The sequence below is a fragment of the Phyllobates terribilis genome, unplaced genomic scaffold, assembly GCF_046119375.1.
Source record: "Phyllobates terribilis strain yellow unplaced genomic scaffold, ASM4611937v1 Scaffold_4__5_contigs__length_816908805, whole genome shotgun sequence".
Lineage (NCBI taxonomy): Eukaryota > Metazoa > Chordata > Amphibia > Anura > Dendrobatidae > Phyllobates > Phyllobates terribilis.
The window spans coordinates 56,400,275-56,425,781 of NW_027362764.1; the positions used below are offsets into that span (position 1 = coordinate 56,400,275).

At 44.4% G+C, this 25,507-nt stretch overlaps 1 protein-coding gene across 3 annotated transcripts in view; it reads left to right on the forward strand.

Annotated features, from left to right (window-relative positions):
• LOC141264173 (gastrula zinc finger protein XlCGF53.1-like) overlaps positions 1–25,507 on the forward strand; it is a 47,610-nt gene that overhangs the window by 885 nt on the left and 21,218 nt on the right. The window contains exons 2-4 of one of the 3 annotated variants that reach the window (XR_012319817.1): positions 1,825–1,861; positions 2,125–2,313; positions 17,475–17,584. Coding sequence is in view for 2 of the 3 variants with exons in the window: in XM_073676483.1 (XP_073532584.1) it covers positions 1,913–1,969; positions 2,125–2,313; positions 17,475–17,501 (273 nt within the window). In the remaining variant the exon portion in view is untranslated. Of the gene's footprint in view, positions 1–1,824; positions 1,862–1,904; positions 1,970–2,124; positions 2,314–17,474; positions 17,585–25,507 lie in introns of those variants that run through there. The other 2 variants (XM_073676483.1, XM_073676482.1) reach the window with 2 other exon arrangements.

The following is a 25,507-nucleotide window of genomic DNA, read 5'->3' on the forward strand; positions in this document are numbered from 1 at the left end:
ATTTTCTGATATCTAATCTGTATCTTCTCCCATTGAGTTTCATTCCATTGCTTCTAGTCTTTCTTTGCGCAGATGAGAATAAGGATGATCCCTCTACACTGTGACAGCTTTTCAGATATTTGTAGGCGGCTATTAAGTCTCCTCTTAGTCTTCTTTTTTGCATTCCCAGATCCTTTAACCGTTCCTCGTAGGACATTGTATGCAGTCTGGTCACCATCCTGGTCGCTCTTCTCTGAACTTGTTCCAGTTTTCCAATGTATTTTTTTTTTAAAATGTGGTGCCCAAAACTGCACGCAGCATTCCAGATGAGGTTCGACCATATAGTTTTTACATGTAAATCTATGGGGCCTTGTTTTGACTCCCCATAGACTTACATTATAAAAGGGACACACAAACCCCAGTGTTGAGCCGGCAAGTCGGAATAATCTTCACATGACTCGGTTGCACTAGAAACCAGGGAAGATCGGTGAAGATATTACCGCACTTCACCACACTACATACACATTTAAAGGGACTCTGTAAGCACAGAGTAACTGTTCAAACCAAGAACAGGTGACTGGTGTATCATAGCGCTGCCAAATATTTAACTACACCTCACTTGCTTGGTTTCCATCTCTGTCCTTCTCTGGCTCTATGAAGCCAGACCAGAACTGTCAATCAAAGAACAAGGGGAAGTGGAGATGGAGGGAAAACAAGCAGATGGGAAGGTGTAGTTAAATGTTTGGCTGCACATTTGTGCACCGAGCAGCTGAACTTGGTTCAAACAGTCATTCTGTGTTGATTAAAAGCATTCAAAACAGGTGTAAGCCATAAAACCTTTGGTGGGAGTTCTTTAAGGGGTTTCCTCCCCTTTCTTTAACTGTACAAATGGCTTCAATTTGGTAAAAATAACATAAATGGCACATACATGTAATGACTGATAACACCTTTATATACAGTAGATAACACAGGATCCAACATTCACAATAGGTGATGTCACAGCTCACCTCCTCCTCCTGTACAATGACTGATAACACCTCTATATACAGTAGATAACACAGGATCCACCATTCACAATAGGTGATGTCACAGCTCACCTCCTCCTCCGGTATAAGGAATAATAACACCTCTATACACAGCTGATAACACAGGATCCACCATTCACAGTAGGTGATGCCACAGCTCACCTCCTCCTCCTCCTCCTGTACAATGACTGATAACACCTCTATATGCAGTAGATAACACAGGATCCACCATTCACAATAGGTGATGTCACAGCTCACCTCCTCCTCCTGTGCAATGACTGATAAGTTTGATAACACCTCTATGTATAGTAGATAACACAGGATCCACCATTCACAATAGGTGATGTCACAGCGCACCTCCTCCTCCTGTACAATGACTGATAACACCTCTATATACAGTAGATAACACAGGATCCACCATTCACAATAGGTGATGTCACAGCTCACCTCCTCCTCCTGTGCAATGACTGATAAGTTTGATAACACCTCTATGTATAGTAGATAACACAGGATCCACCATTCACAATAGGTGATGTCACAGCTCACCTCCTCCTCCTGTACAATGATTGATAACACCTCTATATACAGGAGATAACAGGATCCACCATTCACAATAGGTGATGTCACAGCTCACCTCCTCCTCCTGTACAATGACTGATAGCACCTCTATATACAATAGGAGATATCATACCATACCCTGCTCCCCCTTCCTTTTCGACCCCTTTTTTCTTATTTTGGCTATCCTAGTCTGGGACAGTCTGTGTACATTTATTCTTGGGGTATTTCTTATGATTATTAAGTTTCTATCCTTTTCTTCCAGGCACAGGAATCACCTCCGGCTCCGCAGTTGTCCTCAGGTAAAATTGCCTTTTCAAACAATGACCTCCATGAATGATAAAACGATTTCCATGACTGACAGGATTTTAAACCTCACCCTGGAGATTATTTCCCTCCTCACAGGAGAGGTGAGCGATACTGCCTTATTCCCTACAGCAGTGTTCTCCAGCTATGGTGAAACTACAACTCCCAGCATGCCCTGAGATCTGCAAGTTGCTATATAGTAAAATATCATTTTCTGGATGTTGGTGTCTTGATAGATAACTGTGTTCTTTCTGCACAGGATTACACAATTGTGAAGAAGACCTTCGCTGATCACATAAACTCCGGCTGTGGACCCTCTGGGTCTATAGGTGCGGTCATATGTAAGGAGCTCGTCATGACGTCTCGGCGTCCCTCAGTAAAACAGGAAACCAGTAACGAAAGGATTCTTCAGCTCACCAACCAAATCATTCAGCTTCTAACAGGAGAGGTAAGACTGACATGGCAACTCCATGCCACATTTTCTGGATCTTCGGCCATTCATTCTAATGGGAATGTAACAGTGTATAAACATTAATAGCAGACTTCACCCGCAAAAAAAAACCTAGTTGCCAGTAGCACATTTTTAAGCTCGCTGACTCCTTCCTAGTAAATCTGAGTAAAAGGATCCAAACTAACTTGTCCAGTTGGGTCCTTGGTGGTGTCGTGAGGGGTTAGCAAGAGGCAGCGGTGCCCAGGATACTGGGTGGAGGATTGTAGAAGTTAACACTGCCCTTGTGTGGCTGCCAACGAGGAACAGAACTGGATCCCGGACTTAAGGTAGCTCAAATGTTTTTTGTTCATCTCTATTTTCTAGGTTGTTGTTAGTTATGGCTCTCAATATGGTGAAAAAAATGCACATGAGACTTTAAATGAGTTGTTCCACCATTAACTGTCATGTGAAATGCATAGGTTATTAAAAAAAAGGTCATTACCATCTACATGCTGTGATAGTACATTCCAGCGAAGAGTTGTGCCTCATTCTTCAAGCAGAAGATTGACACCATCAGACAAAGCTTTTGCCTAAAGTCCCCACAGCCCCTCCTCATAGCTACTCAACCCTCCTCCTCCAAAACCAGCTTCTCCACTATTACGGACGATCATATTTCCTCTTTACTCTCCAAATCACACCTCACCACCTGCGAACTTGACCCAATTCCATCCCACCTCATCCCTAACCTTACCACAGTCTTCCTCCCAACCCTATCCCACCTTTTCATCCTGTTGCTAACAACTGGTGTCTTCCCCTCATGCTTTAAAGCGCACCTGTCAGCAGGATTGTGCTTAGTTAACCACATACACTGTCAGGTGGGCGCCGTTATACTGAGTAAAATGATACCTTTGTTGATGAAATCCGTCCAGTGGTTCTTTTATAATCTTAACTTTCATTTCTGCTATAATGATATGCATGTGCTCTGCTGCTCTCATTATATATTCATGTATGCCTATCTCTGCCTTGTGACAGGTCACTGTGCTTTCAGTGACCTGCCTACTATTTTACATACTGACTGTGTAATTTGTGTCACAAAGTGAAATTTACATTACCCAAAATGGCCGCAGCGGCCAGCACATGCGCAGTAGCGGCACCATATTGCTGCACCCAAATTCTTTTCCCAAAAGCAAAATGGCTCCCGCGCGTGCGCAGTAGCGTCTCTCGGCAAATGAGAGATGCTACTGCGCATGTGCTGGCTGCCGTGGCCATTTTGGGGTAATGTAAATTTCGCTTTGTGACACAAATTACATAGTCCGTATGTAAAATAGTAGGCAGGTCACTGAAAGCACAAGGACCTGTCACAAAGCAGAGATAGACATACATGAATATATAATGAGAGCACGAGTATATCATTATGTCAGAAATAAAAGTAAAGATTATAAAGAAACCACTGGACGGATTTCATCAACAAAGGTATCATTTTACTCAGTGTAACATTGCCCATCTGACAGTGTATGTGGTTTACTAAGCTCAATCCTGCTGACAGGTGCGCTTTAAACATGCCTCGATCACACCCATCCTCAAAAAACCCTCCCTTGACCCATCCACTCTGACTAGCTATCGCCCCATATCTCTTCTCCCCTACTCCTCAAAACTACTGGAACAACACGTTCACTTTGAACTGTGCTCCCACCTTTCCTCCTGCTCCCTCTTTGACCACTTACAATCTGGCTTCCGACTGCACCATTCCACTGAAACTGCCCTGACTAAAGTCACCAACAACCTAATAATTGCCAAATCCAAGCGACACTACTCCATCCTCCTCCTCCTAGACGTATCATCTGCCTTTGACACAGTGGACCATTCCCTCTTACTACAGACTCTCTCATCTCTTGGCATCACAGACCTGGCCTATCCTGGGTCTCCTCATACCTAACAGACAGGACATTCAGTGTCTCCCACTGACGCACCACCTCTGCATCTCACCCCCTATCTGCCGGTGTCCCCCAAAGTTCAGTCATAGGACCCCTGCTCTTCTCCATCTACACCTTCGGTCTGGGACAGCTCATAGAGTCTCATGGCTTTCATTATCACCTCTATGCTGATGACACACAGATCTACCTCTCTGGATTCCTTACTAACCAAAATCCCACAATGTCTGTCCGCTATTTCATCCTTCGTCTCTGCTAGATTTCTAAAACCTAACATGGACAAAACTGAATTCATTATCTTTCCCCAATCTCATTCATCTCCCCCTTCTGACCTATTTATCAACATCAATGGCTGCCCACTCTCCCCAGTCCCACAAGCTTGCTACCTTGGGGTAACCCTGGACTCTGATCTCTCCTTCACACCACATATCCAAGCCCTTTCCACTTCCTGCCGACTCCAACTCAAAAATATCTCCCGGATCCGCACATTCCTCAACCATGAATCTGCAAAAACACTAGTGCTCGCCCTCATCATCTCCCGCCTCGACTACTGCAACCTCCTGCTCTGTGGCCTCCCCTCTAACACTCTCGCACCCCTCCAATCTACCCTAAACTCTGCTGCCCGACTAATCCACCTGTCCTCTCGCTATTCCCCGGCCTCTACCCTCTGTCAATCCCTTCACTGGCTTCCCATTGCTCAGAGACTCCAGTTCAAAAACCCCTAACCTTGGCATACAAAGCCATCCACAATCTGCGATCACCTCCCCTTGCCACCACAAGTCGATCGCAGCATTGTGGTGGCAAGGGGAGGTGATCGCAGATACTCACCTCCTCTTCCAGCGCTGTCTGCCGTGGCTTCCAGGATGTTGTCATGATGACCCGATGTCGTCATGACAACATCCGGGTCACCAGACAGCAGGAAGATTTTTTGGACATGCGCAGTGCATCTCCAAACTATCTTCTCCCTGTCCGGCGCTGACAGCCTGCATGGCACAGGGATGGTGCTGCATTCCTGTGCCATGCAGGCGATCAGAGGAAAAAAAGTGAAAGTCCCATATTGGGACAAAGTAATAAAGTATAAAAACTGTCAGAAAGGGGGGAAAAAAAAAATTGTAAAAATATTTAAAAAAAAATAAAAAAAATAATCCACCAAAAATAAAAATATAATGTACCCATCAATAAATATTATTATAAAAAAAAAAACAATAAAAGTACACATATTTGGTATCGCCGTGTCCGGAACAACCTGACCTATAAAACTGTCCCACTAGTTAACCCCTTCAGTGAACACGGTAAAAAAAAAAAAAAAAACGAAGCAAAAAACAATGATTTATCACCATACCGCCAAACAAAAATGGAATAACACGCGATCAAAAAGACGAATATAAATGAAAATGGTACCGCTGAAAACGTCATCTCGTCCTGCAAAAAACAACAGCTCCATCAGCCGAAAAATAAAAAAGTTATAGCTCTCAGAATAAAGCTATGCTAAAAAATAATTTTTTCTATAAAATTGCTTTTATTATGTAAAAATGCTAAACATAGAAAAACGATATAAATGTGGTACCGCTGTAAACGTACTGACCCGAAGAATAAAGCTGCCTTATCAAATTTACCACACGCGGAACAGAATAAAAAAAAACAATTCCTGAATTGTTGGTTTTTGTTTATTCTGCCTCCCAAAAATCGGAATAGAAAGCGATCAAAAAATGTCACGTGCCTGAAAATGGCACCAATAAAAACGTCAACTCGTCCCGCAAAAAACAAGCCGTCACATGACTGTCTGCCAAAATCTGGAAAAATTATAGCTCTCAAAATATGGCGATGCAAAAACTAGATTTTACAAAAAATGCGTCTTTTAGTGTGTGACAGCTGTCAGTCATAAAAACCCATATGATTCTGGTATCGCTGTAATCGCACCGACCCGAAGAATAAAGTCGTCTAATCACTTTTACCGCACGAGGAACGGCGTAAAAAATAAACTCTCGGGTTAGGGTTGGGTTAGGGTTAGGGCTGGGTTTGGGATTAGGGTTGTGATGGGGTTGGGATTTTTTTCAAAAGTAAGAAAAAAAGATGACGATATGGCGACTAGTGTTGAGCGCAAGTGCTCGATCTTGAGTTTGCATCGGGTGCTCTGGTATGCATTGAGTATCGTGGGTATTTGAGTGACATGCTCGAGTCTCCGCCCCATATGCTTCGCGTCCAAAAAAACTTTGCGGGGATTGCCTGCCATGCACGAGCGATCCCCGCATGTTTTTTTTTGGGTGTCTAATAACCGTGATGCGGAGCAGGGACTTGAGCATGTCACTCGAGCACACGCTGTACATGGTGCATACCTGAGTACCCGATGCAAACTCAAGTAGCGAGCACTTGCGCTCAAGACTAATGACAACTTATTCAATATGATGACCTAATGTTATCAAATTCTGTGTCGTACCTCTGGGTTCAAAATGTTCACTATACACCTTAATAAAATCCTTGAGGGGTATAGTTTCCAAAATGGGGTCACTTGTGGGGGAGCTCCACTGTTTAGGCACATCAGGGGCTCTCCAAACGCGACATGGTGTCCTCTAACAAATTGAATGGAAAATCGTCTCAAATTGTTAGCGGACGCCATGTTGCGTTTGGAGAGCCCCTGCATGCTTAAACATTGGAGCTCCCCCACAAGTGACCCCATTTTGGAAACTAGACCCCCCAAGGCACCTATCTAGATGCATAGTGAGCACTTGGAACCCCCAGGTGCTTCACAAATTGATTCATAAAAATGAAAAAGTGTTTTTCTTTTTCACTTTTTCATTTTTATGAATCAATTTGTGAAGCACCTGGGGGTTCCATGTGCTCACTATGCATCTAGATAGGTGCCTTGGGGGGTTTAGTTTCCAAAATGGGGTCACTTGTGGGGGAGCTCCAATGTTTGGGCACACAGGGGCTCTCCAAACGCAACATGGTGTCCGCTACCAATTTGAGCCGACAATTTGTTAGCTGATACCATGTTGCATTTGGAGAGTCCCTGTGTGCCCAAACATTGGAGCTCCCCCACAAGTGACCCCATTTTGGAAACTAGACCCCCAAAGGCACCTATCTAGATGCATTGTGAGCACTTGGAACCCCCAGGTGCTTCACAAATTGATTCATAAAAATGAAAAAGTGTTTTTTTTTTTCATGGTGTCCGCTACCAATTTGAGCCGATTTTCCATTCAATTTGTTAGCGGACACCATGTTGCATTTGAAGAGTCCCTGTGTGCCCAAACATTGGAGCTCCCCCACAAGTGACCCCATTTTGGAAACTAGACCCCCCCAAGGCACCTATCTAGATGCATAGTGAGCACTTGGAACCCCTAGGTGCTTCACAAATTGATTCGTAAAAATGAAAAAGTGAAAAAAAAAACACTTTTTCATTTTTACGAATCAATTTGTGAAGCACCATGGTGTCCGCTAACAATTTGAGCCGACAATTTATTAGCGAATACCATGTTGCAGAATCAGGGGGATCCGTTGAAGCGTTCCAGAGTAATTACCTCATAAAGTGACAGTGGTCAGAATTGTAAAAATTGGACTGGTCATTAACGTGCAAACCACCCTCAGGGGTTAAGGGGTTAAAGAAGAAAGTCTCTTTATTTCTGTTGGATCTATAGAGATAGATAATAAATATAGACAGACATACTGTATATAGACAGAGCGACAGACATAGACATATATTGCACAACCCTCCGACATATTGTAAAATTGAACCCTGTGGAGCTTATCGGGCAGCCTTTTATGATTAAATAGATGAAAAAAATTATGTGGGCTCCCCCCATTTTTTGTAACCAACAAAGGTAAAGCAGACAGCTGAGCGCTGATATTATCAGCCTGGGAAGGTCCCTGGTTATTGGTGCCTTCCCAGCCTAAAAATACCAGCTCGCAGCCCCTCCAAAAGTGGTGCGTCACATTAGGTCCCGTTATTTTCGGATGGATGGAGCTTTAGATATTCCATATTTCGTATCGGCTCCAGAAATCCTGCAATCTGCAACTGGGGAATCAAATTAATTATTTGTGACGTAATAGTAGAGAAGATATCTGGCACCACCTCTGCTTTAAATACACTTCCCCTTCGATATGGTGAAACTCCTGGATATATGGTGGTGCATGTCCAAGTGAACAATCAAATAGTGCAAAAGCCAAAGTAAAGGTAGCACTCACCAATGGTTCCAAAGATGTCATTTATTTGTACTCACAGTACATATTAACTAGCGGCATCGGACGGAGGTTCCTGAGGGTGTGCGGGGGAGTGAGAGAGAGGACGACGGCTGTTTCGCTCCCTTCCGGAGCTTCAACGGGTCCCAGGGAGGCCTCAGGTGTGGGATCTATCTTCTTCCTCTCCGGGCAGGCAAGGCTGAGGTGACCTGCTTGGTCACAAGTATAGCACTTACGGGAGTCAAATGCAGTCCAGGTGCTGGCAGATGGGGCAGAAGCCACTGAGGGCCAGGTGGCTGGAAGACTGGGGGCGGCTGTAGGCTTACCCCTCTTGCCGATGGCGGCGGCTGACTTCCGCACCTCTGGTGTACAGTTGGCCTCATAGGCATCTGCGATCTGGGCTGCCTTGGCGGCCTCCCTTGGCTCCCGATCCAGCACAAACTGTTGCACTTCCACTGGGCAAAGACAAAGAAACTGGTCCATCACCATCAGATCCTTCAGGTCCTCAAAGGTGGTGACTGACAGTCCTCGGACCCACTGTTCAGCTGGTCCTGAGTCCATCCACCACATCACTGTAACTATCATGTGGTCCACATTGGAGGGCTCTGAACCTTTCCCGGTAAACCTCCGGAGCCAACTGGTACTTTTTTAATCGGCCTGCTTGATGGCCTCATAGTCTCCATCGTGCTCTCGAGGGAGAGAAGCAAACACCTCCAGAGCTGTTCCTCTGAGCCCTGGAGTTAAGTACCTTGCCCACTGGTCCGCGGGCAGCTGATACTATCTGCAGGGTTTTTCAAACCCGTGCAGAAATATATCCAAGTCTCCATCCTTTTCCATTACAGGAAAATGCTCCGAACGGGGTTTAAAGCTGTTAATGATGTTGGAATCACAGATCTGCAGGGTGGATGGCTACTTCTGAATCCGGGCTAGCCTCAGCTGGTGCCGCTGCTCATCTTGCCACTTTCGCTCAGCAGCCTCTCGCTTGGCTTGGGCCTGACGCTCATCAGCCTCTCGCTCGGCTTGGGCCTGACGCTCATCAGCCTCTCGCTCGGCTTGGGGCTGACGCTGAGCAGCCTCTCGCTCCTTGAATTTCAGGATTAGCTGCAGTTGTCCATCACGTTCATCTGCGGCGAGCAGCTCCAAGGCCATGTGCAGGTGGGATTTCACACTACTCTGGCTGCGGGTCTGGCTGACAATCACAGGTGGGACCCCTGCAGCAGCGCCATCCGGGCCTTGGCTGGCCACCCCATCATCAGGGCTCTGCTGTCGAACGGGCTCTGCAGCACCTTGCAACAGTTCAGCAATCATTTGGGCCTTGCTTTTGCCTGTGGAGTCAATCTGTCTCAGCTCACAGAGAGCAGTGATAGTGTCCTATGACTGCTGGTGATACCAGGGCTCTCAACGTGTAGGCATTATTGCCAAATAAAAGATAGGACAGAAAAACAAGAGAAGGGAGGGGATGCAACTGCTACACATATAGTAATGTCCCAGATAAAAAATATTAAAACACTGAGTCTAATTTCTTAAAACTCTGCACAGAATTCTCGCAACAACTGTGCAAGTTTTCAGTGACAGTAATGATTGCTCAATCCAGTCACTGATGTTCTGTAATATCCCACCGCTGCCACGAATTTGTCACATATTCCACAGAGACGACACCAGGGAGATCACACAATGTCTCACCGTGCCGTCACTGTCAGAATTTCGTCAGGGAACCGCGAGCACATGTCCCCTCTACTCACTATGGAGGTATCGGCAAGTGACCAGTGAGCATATGGTGTCACACCTCTGCATTCCAACGCATGGAATATGCATATACGCCCCATACGGTGACTGTCAGCTTCACGATAGCCCAATTATTAATATTATTCGCTGCCACCACCGGCCGAGTTACAAGTATAATACAGGCCTGGCCGGACACCTGCGTTCTGGTAGCGTATGGCTTCGGGGAAGGGAATGATTACAGGACAAAGAAACAGAGCGATTAAATTTTATATTTCATCCAAAAGGGAGGCAGTGTTTAGGAAAAATATACGAAAGATTTTACAAAAGGAGACAATACAATACATAAGCAGTTACACAAAATAATAAGGAAGAAGAGACTTACTATAAGATCCCTGAGACGATTCAATATACAGTGGGTATGGAAAGTATTCAGACCCCTTTAAATTTTTCACAGAGAGCCGGAACACGCTGTGGAGGCAGGACCTGCTGCCAGCGGGGAACAAGGAGAGGTATTTGATTATTATTATTTTTTTCTGTATGGAGCATTATATGGGGCCATACTGTATGGAGCATTATATGGGGCCCATACAGTATGGAGTAATACAGTGGATATGGAAAGTATTCAGACCCCTTTTAAATTTTTCACTCTTTGTTTCATTGCAGCCATTTGGTAAATTCTAAAAAGTTCATTTTTTTTTTCTCATTAAAGTACACTCTGCACCCCATCTTGACTGAAAAATATTAGAAATGTAGAAATTTTTGCAAAGTTATTAAAAAAGAAAAACTGAAATATCACACGGTCATAAGTATTCAGACCCTTTGCTCAGACACTCATATTTAAGTCACATGCTGTCCATTTCCTTGTGATCCTCCTTGAGTTGGTTCTACTCCTTCATTGAAGTCCAGCTGTGTTTAATTAAACTGATAGGACTTGATTTGAAAAGGCACACCTGTCTATATAAGACCTCACAGCTCACAGTGCATGTCAGACCAAATGAGAATCATGAGCTCAAAGGAACTGCCCAAGGAGCTCAGAGACAGAATTGTAGCAAGGCACAGATCTGGCCAAGGTTACAAAATAATTTCTGTATTACTCAAGGTTCCTAAGAGCTCAGTGGCCTCCACAATCCTTAAATGAAAGAAGTTTTGGACCACCAAAAGTCTTCCTAGACCTGGCCATCCAGCCAAACTGAGCAATCGTGGGTGAAGAGCCCTGGTGAGAGAGGTAAAGAAGAACCCCAAGATCACTGTGGCTGAGCTCCAGAGATGCAGTAGGGAGATGGGAGAAAGTTTTACAAAGTCAACTATCACTGTAGCCCCCCACCAGTCGGGTCTTTATGGCAGAGTGACCTGACAGAAGCCTCTCCTCAGTGCAAGACATATGAAAGCCCGCATAGAGTTTGCTCAAAAACACATGAAGGACTCCTAGACTATGAGAAATAAGATTCTCTGGTCTGATGAGACGAAGATAGAACTTTTTGGTGATAATTCTAAGCGGTATGTGTGGAGAAAACCAGGCACTGTTCATCACCTGCCCAATACAATCCCAACAGTGAAACATGGTGGTGGCAGCATCATGCTATGGGGGTGTTTTTCAGCTGCAGGGACAGGACGACTGGTTGCAATTAAAGGAAACATAAATGCGGCCAAGTACAGAGATATCCTGGATGAAAACATCTTCCAGAGTGCTCTGGACCTCAGACTTGGCCGAAGGTTCACCATCCAACAAGACAATAACTATAAGCCCACAGCTAAAATAACAAAGGAGTGGCTTCAGAACAACTCTGTGACCATTCTTGACTGGCCCAGCCTGAGCCCTGACCTAAACCCAATTGAGCATCTCTGGAGAGACCTGAAAATGGCTGTCCACCAACGTTCACCATCCAACCTGACGGAACTGGAGAGGATCTGTAAGGAAGAATGGCAGAGGATCCCCAAATCTAGGTGTGAAAAACTTGTTGCAACATTCCCAAGAAGACTCATGGCTGTACTAGCTCAAAAGGGTGCTTCTACTCAATACTGAGCAAAGGGTCTGAAGACTTGTGACCATGTGATATTTCAGGTTTTCTTTTTTAATAAATTTGCAAAAATTTCTACATTTCTGTTTTTTTCAGTCAAGATGGGGTACAGAGTGTACTTTAATGAGAAAAAAATGAACTTTTTAGAATTTACCAAATGGCTGCAATGAAACAAAGAGTGAAAAATTTAAAAGAAGTCTGAATACTTTCCGTATCCACTGTATTGCTCCATACTGTATGGGCCCCATATAATGCTCCATACAGTATGGCCCCATATAGTGCTTTATACAGTATGGGCCCCATATAATGCTCCATACAGAAAAAAAAAAAATCAAATACCTCTCCTTGTTCCCCGCTGGCCGCAGGTCCTGTCTCCACAGTTTGTTCCGGCTCTCTGCACTGTGACTGCTCAGCAGAGGGGGCGCTGTAGTGATTGCACCCTCTGCCCTGAATCATCACAGAGTCGGAAGACACCGGAACTGCGGAGGAACGTGGAGAGATGAGTATCGCGAGCAGTTTAAAGCAATGTGGGACCCGGTGCCAGCGCCCGTGCTGTACAGCTCTGCCAGCTGTATAGTGGCCGCTGCCGGGTACTGCACACCTGACCCTATTCATATGAATATAGTGGATCTGCAGTACCCAGCTGTGGCCACTATGCAGTTGTCGGCGCTGTGCTGTTCTAGTTTGCAAATAATCACATCCAACCGGCACCAAGAACAGCTGATCGCGCGTGCCGGGGGTCGCGTCCCCATTAATCTGATATTGGTCGCCTATCCTAAGGGTAAGCCATCAATATAAAAGAGCTGGCCATCCCCTTTAACTGTTGCCACTACCCCTATACCAGCTAATGGTAAATCCCTCCCTCACTTATCATTATGTGCTGCTAATGTTACGTAACTACATTCTATATAGTAAAGTCACAACCAGACATAGAGATGGTAAATATTATTTATTTTTAGGAATATTTGGACAAATAATGTAATATATGAGGATATCATAGTCTGGGGCTGCAGCTGTTATCAGCATCTCTGCACATGATGGAATCAGTGTCTCTATGAAGCAGATGAGGGATCTGTGGATCATTATGGAAATGATCTGTAACTTCTGCAGATTTCTGTAAAGAGAAGACGCCAAATTATTACATCTCATCAATAGATTCTCAGTAAAAAGTTAATAATCAGCTGGAAAATATAAAAAAGCAAATTCTAATATCTACTTACATGAAGGACAAGTCATTCTGATCTAATTCCTCAATGTTCTCCAGACTTGGATCATCCTTCTATGAAAAGGAGAAAAGAACAATTACTTATATGTCACATGTGATATAGATATCATGGGGCAGCGGGAATGAGAGGTGACTTACCATCTGGTGTTTTTGGGGTGTTCATGGCCCTTCTTGCTTGGTAAGATGTTGACCAAAGCTGATGGTAAACTAAAGAGAGATCAGAACAGCAGGAAGTTAAAGGTGATATTTTTTACAGTTCTGTAATGAATGTAGTGTTAATGTATGCATTGCTCCCTTACCTGGGCTGGGGTTCAGTATGTTCTCTACCACTGTCTGCACCATGAACATGGTGCTTCAATGGAAGCAGTGGTTACGGCACAGGGGGCACAGAGGTTTGGAGCGGAGCCATCTAGTAATACATCCCTGATGGAAGGTGTGGTCACATGGAAGGGCCGTGACCTGCTCTCCGATCTCATATTCGGTCATACAGATGATACATGACTCGGCCTCCTCCTGTGCGGTTACATCCCTTGTTGGGAGATTTGCAATTAGCAGTGCTCTCCTGTGAACCCAATGCTGCCGCCTCTGCCGCACATGTAGATTTTGTGCAGGTGGCTCCACAGCATTGCTGTCGCTCTGACGTCCATCACTGGTAGAAGGTCTTTCCTCGTCTCTTGGAGGAGACCGTCCATCACTGGTAGAAGGTCTCTCCTGCACAGGTAGGTTTTGTGCAGGTGCCTCCACCTGTGGCAGTGGTGGTGTCATCACACCCACTTCCTCCAGTTGTATGGGTGGGAGGGGACGGCCGCCATCCCTGCTGCTCTCTCCTGTTGTTCCGGAGGGCTCCGCAGGGGCTGGTCTTAGAGGAGAGCGGCTTCTATCCCTGCTCTCTTCCTGTCCTCTACGCCGTGGAGGATCTCTTGCCCGTCTCCCTCTACTCTCAGTGACAGCATTGCTGTCTCTCTGACGTCCATCACTGGTAGAAGGTCTTTCCTGATCTCTTGGAGGAGACCTCCTTCCATCACTGGTAGAAGGTCTTTCCTGATCTCTTGGAGGAGACCTCCTTCGTCCATGGACAAATATGGCCTGACCTATAAACAAAAAAGAAGTTATCAGAATTTTTCCCAATTTTAGCAAACACTTTTGGGCTATAGTGATGGGTCCTTCTACTGCTGTGGTGTTTAGGGAGAGGGGAACCCTAGAAAGAATTGACTTTATTTTGGACTTAGTAAACCTGCACTGCCGGTTCTGAAATGCATCTCATCTTACCCCAAGGATATCTCCTCCCAGGAAAGCCCTATAGTGTAGGAATATTGTCTATGTCCCCTAAATATTTCACTTACCTTGATTTTCTGGTCGGCGCAGCCATGCCTCATTGTCAGCAATCAGCTGACGCAGCTCCCGGGCGCTCATGACTTAGGTACCTGGAGCTGGCTGATAGAATATTGGAGAACTAAGCTCTCCGGTGGCACCGGTGTTATTGTGCTCTGATCAAAGATCAAGAAGAATAAATGGAAGTAATCACCAGATGTGTAACACAAACTAGTTCGCTCTTCCACAACCAAAGTGAAGTCTCAGCAAAAGCATCAACTCAAGAAATGGCGCTGATGTCACAGTGCTCAGAGATTATATACCCTCAGGACATTCCATGATGTCATTATGACATCATAACTGAGTGACCCCCTAATCCTGAGCATAGCATTGTGACATCAGAGCTGCCAGGCCGCCATGTTTGCTGCGAACTGGTGAATGAGGCAGAGAATGTGGAATAGAAATATCCCATCTGATTAATAGAATATAAATGTATATAAATCTGTGTTGGAAAAGATAGAAAAATCAGTTTTCTCCATGTTTGTAAATGGTCGTTTTTTTGCTTTGGTAGATATTATATACATGTTATATATGGTATAAATTATCCTCTGCTGTAAATGATAAGAATGGAATGTTATTCTTTATCATTTATAGTTGTGGGTGATACATTATTGCTAAACAATAAACAACTCACCGACCTGTCAGGGAAATGATCAGGTTATATAAATAAGTGAAAACAGAATAAATAATAATAGAAGGTAAAGTATACAAATGCCTCTAAAAAAAAAGTCATCAGTTTTTTTACTTTTCTGTACCACCAGGGCCATCCTACATGACATACACGGATTTTACCTAGGTGTCACGTGCCCCTATAATAATGTGTCCATATCACTCAGTTACCCCAAATCCACAAAACTATCTATTCCAACAGGACCTGGACTGGTAATCTTCCTACCTGGCAGATTCCCTGTGGACACCTCGGGTGGGCTGGTCAGTGGATCACCGGCAAGGTGCAGATTTAGGAGAAGGAGATAGTGAAATTGCCCTCCTAAAGTATAACAATAGTAACTATAACAATAGTATGTTTGCATATTGTAGCGCTACAGATTGCTACTTTATTTGTTGGTTATATATTGAGATGGCTACTCTTAGTAAGCACCTGTACACACCGGTTTTATGTTTTGGAAGTGACGATCAGTCTTTTGATATATGTGTAAATGTGTATATGTGATATATGTGTACATAGGCTTTCTGACTGAGCACTCCACCCCAAGCCTCAGGCGGTTTTAATTATAGCAGGATCCTACCCTCCCATATTCATGTAGACTTAAGACTTAAGTATAAGATTGGATTCACACTAGGTAGGTTCCTGGCAATGAGAGTCACCTTACCGTGGCTATCGGGTACACATGAATTGGCCAATTTATGCGCTAAGAATTCTCATTTATTTCTATTTTCTAGAGCAATTCAAATTTCATATATTTCATGTTTACATGCTATAGCGCTACAGAGTGCTACTTTATTTGTTAGTTATATATAGAGATGGCTACTCTTAGTAGAGAGTACAGACCAGTTTTCTGTTTTGGAAGTGACTGACAGTCTTTTGATAGCAGTTATTAATAACCAGGGAACATTTTGGGCTAATGGCCCCTTTCCCTGATGTGAGCTGCATTCAGCTCCCGGCGCCTGTCCGGCATTCAAACGTCCCGCATTAGAGCTACCGTGAGACCCGGTGGCTTGAACTCCGGTAACCTTGTAGAGTTCAAAGCCACCGGGTCTCCCGGCAGCTGCAAGGCCCAGAAACCTCATGGGTAACTTTGAGGAACATTTTAGGTTTTGGAAGTTTCCAGCTGCTGGAACACCTAGAGGCTGTGAACTAAGGTTACCTTAGGTGTGTATTTTACTGTGCTTGTTAATAAAAAAAAAAAGAAGTGGGGTCCCTCGTCATTTTCATAATCAGCATAGGGAAAATCAACGGCTGGTGGCTGATATTAATGTTCTGGGAACAGGCCAATACCCATAAAGGTTCCCAGGCTATTAATATCAATGCACAGCTGTTTGCTTAGTGTTACTGATTATTAAAGGGGAGACCCCAAACAAAAATTGATGTGGGGTCCCCCTTTATTCACTAACCATCAAAGGCTAAACAGACAGCTGCGGGCTGATATTAATAGCTTAGGAAGTGGCCATGGTTATTGGCCCCCTCCTAGACTAAAAACATCAGCTCTCAGCCGCCCCAGAAATGGCGCATCAATAAAATGTGCCAAATCTGATGCTTAGCCTCCTATCTTCCCACTTACCCTGATGCGATGACAAGTGGGTTAATGATTGTGGGGTTGACGTCAGCTGTTTTAGTATCAAGTCCACAAGTTAGTAATGGAGAGGCATCTATAAGACGCCCTATTACTAACCCATTAGTCAGATTGTAAAAAAAACCCACCAAGAATAAAGTCCTCTGTTTGAAATAAAGACAAACACTCCTTTATTGAAATAAAAATAAAAAAGTATTATACTCACCTTTACGTCTAATCCACCGAAGCCCTTGTCCCCTGTAAAAGAGAAAAAAATAAAAAACACCATAATGCTCACCTTAACACCTAATCCCTGATGCCCTTGTCACCTGACAAAAAATAGTAAACCACCATAATACTCACCTGTCCGCCGTGAATATAATCCATACTGTCCCACGACAATCCGGATGACTTGGAGAGCAGTCACTTCAACAGTAACTAATGTGACTGCTCTGCACGACAGCTGGCTCACACTGACACAAGAGTGTAATCTCTCCTGCAGTTGATGACGCCTTTCTGCCGCCGCTGATAGCCTGCAACCAATCATCAGACATAAGCAATATCAGGAGATCATCATGGGGTGCAGTGCTTGTCACAGTGCGTATCTGGGAGGTAAGTGCCCTTTGCTTTCTTCTTATTTGATTGGGACAATCAAAAAGTGCCATCCAGTAGGGAACAATCTCTTTAAAATACGGGAAAAGGAGAATTGCATTTTTTTTTCATCTGTTCAAAAAAAGATGTAAAAAATAAAATCTCCTTTTTTCCCCATATTTTAAATATAAACAAATAATAAAAAATTAAAGAAAATAGTTTTGTCTTGTCCCTAATAGTCCAGACTATTAGAATATGATTTATTTATGCTGCATGATTATAAAAGAGAAAAAATAATAGAGAAAATCTATTAGTAGATAGTCATAGATTAGTGTCTCTTGGAGATAAGAACAAATCCCTGGGTGTCCATACAGGGGATATAGCTCAGTGGTAGAGCGCATGCTTTGCATGTATGAGGCCCTGGGTTCCATCTCTGATATCTCCATATTTTATGATAAAAAAAAAACTAGAAAAGCTTCCAAATATTCAGAAATCTGATACGTGTGAGTATACAGCTGCTCGTCTGTCTGGGTGTAACACAGAAACTGCACTCAGCACTAAATATCAGATAGGGACTAGTGTTGATCGAGCACTAACATACTCAGGTGTTCAAAGCTCGGGCCAAGCTCACCGTGATACTCGGGTGCTCAACCCGAGCAATGAGCCCAATGTTAGTCTATGGGAGACCCGAGCATTTTTGCGGCGGCTCCCCCGGCAGTCTGTAGAAAGCCTAAAAAGTGCCCAAAACGATAGTGACAGTGCTCAACTGACATGGGGACAGCATGGGGATCGCCCCAGGAAGCATTTCTGACCCCCAGGTCACTGCTGTCAACAACGTGGTCAGAGGTATTAAGCCACTTTTACGGGCTCACAATAAAACGTTCAAAAACGAAACTGAAACTGCTTTCCTGTGAAATATGTTAAGGAACTTCCTTTCCGGGCTAATGACTTGTGTATAAGGTAAAATAAATAACCAAAAATAAAAATACTCCTCCACACCTTGGGCTATATTCACAAGTAGCATTTTTTATGTGTTTTTTTCACTTTTGCATTGCTTTCAACTGTGACAAATGCAATCACCGGGCAATCTCATTTTAACATTTTACAACCTTATCTGGCCATGTGCTGTGTGACACATGCATACAGTGCTGAAAAGACATGGGAACAGCATGGGAAAGACCCCTGGAAGCATCTCTGACACCCAGGTCATTGCCCAAAAGTGTGCCCATCAGAAGTGATCCTTGCCGCATCAGAAGATGCTGACTTGCAACTATCCCCGTGCAAGTCTTTGTCTCAGGGCATTGTTCAATTGTATCTCCCCCATTCCTTGCAATGCAAGTGCAAGTATTCAGCCTGCCACCCACCCACCCCCAAGCTGCAATACCATACTGCTTGCTTGCTTGCACTTTAAATTGGGCCTTTTAGGCATGTGGAGGCGGAATCTGGCCACCACGTCATGGCTGCATCTGCGGCCTGGTATCCATACTCAGTCCCCAGCCGCCCAGCGGCCGGGTGTCTACGCTTGGTCCCCAGCCGCCAGGGGGCGGCCGGGTGCCCATACTCGGTCCCCAGCTGCCCCGCGGCTGGGTGCCCTCACACAGTTCCCAGCCGCCTGGGGGTGGCCGGGTGTCCATAAACGATCCCCAGCCGCCCCTATTTGTCACGGTGCGCCTTATACACAAGCGCGCATACCAAAACATTACCTGTGCCCTCCCCAGTGCATGTAGTGGGAAGGACAGCCTAACCACAAACACATGGAAAAGTGAATGTGGCCAGGGATGGTCCATCTCACTGACGCCTTCACACTGGGTTAATATTGTGGAAGCCGGGATACAGTTGGACACTGGGATGCAACACGTCCTCCAGACATAGAGGATTGCGGGTCCTGGGTCAATCAGGCTTCAACACAAAGTTCAGAAGGTAGACAGCAGAAGTCGTCGGCCTCCTACACAACGAGTAAATTATTTATGATCATGAGGCTATCCATCTCATTAGCTTTCTGTTCCTTGGAATGCAAGCGCATGTATGTAGTAGCGGCTAGGCCTGAGGTGGTCAGCGTTTTGGCACATATCCTACCTCCTCCGAGGATTGCTGGATGTTTTCCTGCTACTATCCCAGTTCTATGACTCCTGTTAAAACAAAGCTTCAGGTGATGAATGATGGATGAGGTGGTGGCAAAGGAGAAAGAGCTGGAGGAACAGGGACCATTCACATCAATATCAGGCCAGTCAACCACACATGTCTTGTAGGATAAGTTTCTGTACCAAAAGGAGTGGTTCGGCTACACAGTTATAGGGCATACAGTGAGTGCAATGCCTACCAAAAATTTTGAGGCACTCCAATGCCCCTTGGAAGTGACATGGAGGTCAGAGGGCCTTAACTAAACCATTTTTTCCATTTATAGCAACTGGGACTCCTGTACACTGTTGGCCTAAGCAGTGAATGGAAGAGTCATGGAGGTTAGAGGTAATTGAAAACAACATTTCAATGCTCCTTGGAAGAGACGTGGAGGTCACAGTAGCTTAAGAAGACTGTTTTAATGCCCCTTGGAAGAGACGTGGAGATCACAGTAGCTTAACAACATGGTTTTAATGCCCCTTGGGAGAGACATGGAGGTCACAGTAGCTTTACAAGACGGTTTTAATGCCCCTTGGAAGAATGGTGGAGGTTACAGTGGAATAAAAAGACAATATCAATGCCCCTTGGAAGAGATGTAGAGTTCAGAGTGGTTTAACAAGACAGTTTTAATGCCCCTTGAAAGAGACGTGGAGTTCAGAGTGGTTTAACAAGACAGTTTTAATGCCCCTTGGAAGTGACGTGGTGGTGACAGTAGCTTAACAAGACGGTTTTAATGGCCCTTGGAAGAGACGTGGAGTTCAGAGTGGTTTAACAAGACGGTTTTAATGCCCCTTGGATGAGACGTGGAGGTCACAGTAGCTTAAGAAAACGGTTTTAATGCCCTATGGAAGAGTGGTGGAGGTCACAGTGGAATAAAAAGACAATATCAATGCCCCTTGGAAGAGACGTGGAGGTCACAGTAGCTTAACAAGACCGTTTTAATGTCCCTTGTAAGAGACTTGGAGATCACAGTAGCTTAACAAGACGGTTTTAATGCCCCTTGGAAGAGACGTGGAGTTCAGAGTGGTTTAACAAGACGGTTATAATGCTCCTTGGAAGAGACGTGGAGGTCACAGTAGCTTAACAAGACCGTTTTACTGTCCCTTGTAAGAGACTCGGAGATCACAGTAGCTTAACAAGACGGTTTTAATGCCCCTTGGAAGAGACGTGGAGTTCAGAGTGGGTTAACAAGACGGTTTTAATGCCCCTTGGAAGAGACGTGGAGTTCAGAGTGGTTTAACAAGACGGTTATAATGCTCCTTGGAAGAGACGTGGAGGTCACAGTAGCTTAACAAGACGGTTTTAATGCCCCTTGGAAGGGTGGTGGAGGTTACAGTGGAATAAAAAGACAATATCAGTGCCCCGTGGAAGAGACATGGAGGTCATAGTAGCTTAACAATACCGTTTTAATGCCCCTTGGATGAGACGTGGAGATCACAGTACCTTAAGACGGTTTTAATGCCCCTTGGAAGAGACGTGGAGTTCAGAGTGGTTTAACAAGACGGTTTTAATGCACCTTGGAAGAGACGAGCTAACAGTAGCTTAACAAGACGGTTTTAATGCCCCTTGGAAGAGACGTGGAGTTCAGAGTAGTTTAACAAGACGGTTTTAATGCCCCTTAGAAGAGACGTGGAGGTCACAGTACCTTAACAAGACCGTTTTAATGCCCCTTGGAAGAGACGTGGAGGTCACAGTAGCTTAACAAGACGGTTTTAATGCCCCTTGGAAGAGACGTGGAGTTCAGAGTGGTTTAACAAGACGATTTTAATGCCCCTTGGAAGAGACGTGGAGGTCACAGTAGCTTAACAAGACGGTTTTAATGCCCCTTGGAAGAGACGTGGAGTTCAGAGTGGTTTAACAAGACAGTTTTAATGCCCCTTGGAAGAGACGTGGAGGTCACAGTAGCTTAACAAGACGGTTTTAATGCCCCTTGGAAGAGACATGCAGGTCACACTAGCTTAACAAGACGGTTTTAACCCCTTAAGCCCCGCGGGTGGTTTGCACGTTAATGACCGGGCCAATTTTTACCATTCTGACCACTGTCACTTTATGAGGTAATTACTCTGGAACGCTTCAACGGATCCCCCTGATTCTGAGATTGTTTTTTCGTGACATATTGTACTTCATGATTGTGGAAAAATTTCTTCGATATCACTTGCGTTTATTTGTGAAAAAAACGGAAATTTGGCGAAAATTTTGAAAATTTTGCAATTTTCAAATTTGAATTTTTAAGCCCTGATATCAGAGCGATATGTCACACAAAAGAGTTAATAAATAACATTTCCCGCATGTCTACTTTATATCAGCACAATTTTGGAACCAAAATTTTTTTTTGTTAGGGAGCTATAAGGGTTAAAAGTTGACCACCGATTTCTCATTTTTCCAACAAAATTTATAAAACCATTTTTTTAGGGACCACATCACATTTGAAGTCACTTGGAGAGGTCTTTATGACAGAAAATACACAAAAGTGACACCATTCTAAAAACTGCACCCCTCAAGGTGCTCAAAACCACATTCAAGAACTTTATTAACCCTTCAGGTGCTTCACAGGAATTTTTTGAATGTGGAAGAAAAAAATGAACATTTAACTTTTTTCACAAAAATGTTACTTTAGACCCAATGTTTTTTATTTTCACTGGGGTAACAAGAAAAAATGGACCCCAAAATTTGTTGTGCAATTTCCCCTGGGCACGCAGATACCCAATATTTGGGGAAGAAACACTGTTTGGGCGCACGGCAGGGCTCGGAAGGGAAGGAGCGCCATTTGACTTTTTGATTGTAAAATTTGCTTGAATAATTAGCGGACGCCATGTTGCATTTAGAGAGTCCCTGTGTGCCCAAACATTGGAGCTCCCCCACAAGTGACCCCATTTTGGAAACTAGACCCCCCAAGGCACCTATCTAGATTCATAGTGAGCACTTGGAACCCCAGGTGCTTCACAAATTGATTCATAAAAATGAAAAAGTGTTTTTTTTTTCACTTTTTCATTATTACGAATCAATTTGTGAAGCACCTGGGGGTTCCAAGTGCTCACTATGCATCTAGAAAGGTGCCTTGGGAGGTCTACTTTCCAAAATGGGGTCACTTGTGGGGGAGCTCCAAAGTTTGGGCACAGAGGGGCTCTCCAAACGCAATGTGGTGTCCGCTAACAATTTGAGCCGATTTTCCATTCAATTTGTTAGCGGATACCATGTTGCATTTAGAGAGTCCCTGTGTGCCCAAACATTGGAGCTCCCCCACAAGTGACCCCATTTTGGAAACTAGACCCCCCAAGGCACCTATCTAGATTCATAGTGAGCACTTGGAACCCCAGGTGCTTCACAAATTGATTCATAAAAATGAAAAAGTGTTTTTTTTTTTCACTTTTTCATTTTTACGAATCAATTTGTGAAGCACCTGGGGGTTCCAAGTGCTCACTATGCATCTAGATAGGTGCCTTGGGGGGTCTAGTTTCCAAAATGGGGTCACTTGTGGGGGAGCTCCAATGTTTGGGCACACAGGGGCTCTCCAAACGCAACATGGCGTCCGCTAACAATTTGAGCCGATTTTCCATTCAATTTGTTAGCGGACACCATGTCGCGTTTGGAGAGCCCGTGATGTGCCTAAACAGTGGAGCTCCCCCACAAGTGTTCCCATTTTGGAAACTATACCCCTCAAGGATTTTATTAAGGTGTATAGTGAACATTTTGAACCCAGAGGTACGGCACAGAATTTGTTTACATTAGGTCATCATATTGAATAAGTTGTCATTATTCTTGAGCGCAAGTGCTCGCTACTTGAGTTTGCATCGGGTACTCAGGTATGCACCATGTACAGCGTGTGCTCGAGTGACATGCTCGAGTCCCTGCTCCGCATGTTTCACGGTTATTAGACACCCAAAAAAAAACATGGGGGGATCGCTCGTGCATGGCAGGCAATCCCCGTAAAGTTTTTTGGCCGCGAAGCATATGGGGCAGAGACTCGAGCATGTCACTCAAATACCCACGATACTCAATGCATACCAGAGCACCCGATGCAAACTCAAGTAGCGAGCACTTGCTCTCAACACTAGTCGCCATATCGTCATCTTTTTTTCTTACTTTTGAAAAAAATCCCAACCCCAGCCCTAACCCTAGCACAACCCTAGCCCTAGCACAACCCTAGCCCCAGCACAACCCTAGCCCCAGCACAATCCTAGCCCCAGCACAACCCTAGCCCCAGCACAACCCTAGCCCCAAACCCAGCCCTAACCCTAGCCCAATCCTAACCCAAGAGTTTATTTTTGACGCCGTTCCTTGTGCGGTTTATGTGATTAGACGACTTTATTCTTCGGGTCGGTGTGATTACAGCAATGCCAAAATCATATGGGGTTTTTATGACTGACAGCTGTCACACACTAAAAGACGCATTTTTTGTAAAATCTAGTTTTTGCATCGCCATATTTTGAGAGCTATAATTTTTCCAGATTTTGGCAGACAGTCATGTGACGGCTCGTTTTTTGCGGGATGACTTGACGTTGTTATTGGTGCCATTTTCAGGCACGTGACATTTTTTGATCGCTTTCTATTCCGATTTTTGGGAGGCAGAATAAACAAAAACCAACAATTCAGGAATTGTTGTTTTTTTTATTTTTTTTATTCTGTTCCGCGTGTGGTAAAATTGATGAGGTAGCTTTATTCTTCGGGTCAGTACGTTTACAGCGGTACCACATTTGTATCATTTTTCTATGTTTTGGCGCTTATACACAATAAAAGCTATTTTATAGAAAAAAATATTTTTTAGTATCGCTTTATTCTGAGAGCTATAACTTTTTTATTTTTCGGCTGATGGAGCTGTATGGTGGCTTGTTTTTTGCGGGACGAGATGACGTTTTCAGCGGTATCATTTTTATTTATATGCGTCTTTTTGATCGCGTGTTATTCCACTTTTTGTTTGGCGGTATGGTGATAAAGCATTGTTTTTTGCTTCGTTTTTTTTTTGTTTTTTTTTACCGTGTTCACTGAAGGGGTTAACTAGCGGGACAGTTTTATAGGTCAGGTTGTTCCGGACGCGGCGATACCAAATATGTGTACTTTTATTGTTTTTTTTTTATTTTTTTTATAATAATATTTATTGATGGGTACATTATATTTTTATTTTTGGTGTATTATTTTTTTTATTTTTTTATAATATTTTTGCACAAATGTTTTTTTTTTTCACTTTCACGCAGTTTATACATTTATTACTTTGTCCCACTCTGGGACTTTCACTTTTTTTTTTCTGATCGCCTGCATGGCACAGGAATGGAGCACCATCCCTATGCCATGAAGGCTGTCAGAAGTGTGAAGTGTGAAGATTGCTTGGAGATGCACTGCACATGTCCAAGCAATCTTCCTGCTCTCTGGTGACCCGGATGTTGTCATGACGACATCGGGTCGTCATGGCAACACCCGGGAAGCCTTTGCAGACTGCGCTGGAAGCCGGAAGAGGAGGTGAGTATCGCCGATCACCTTCCCTTGCCCCCGCAATGCCGCGATCGACTTCAATCGACTTCGATCGCAGCATCGCGGGGGTTAATGTGCTGGGAGCGGTGCAGGACCGCTCCCTGCACATAGTACCGGGTGTCAGCTGTGACAATCAGCTGACACCCGGCGGCGATCGCGCCCGCACAGCCTGTGTGCGCGCGCGATCGCAATGACGTACTAATACGGGTCTGGCTCTTAAGTCCCAGGGCACAGACGCGTATTAGTACGTTAGATGTTATTAAGACAATTTAAATGCCCCTTGGAAGAGACGTGGAGGTCATAGTAGCTTAACAAGACCGTTTTAATGCCCCTTGTAAGAGACGTAGAGATCACAGTAGC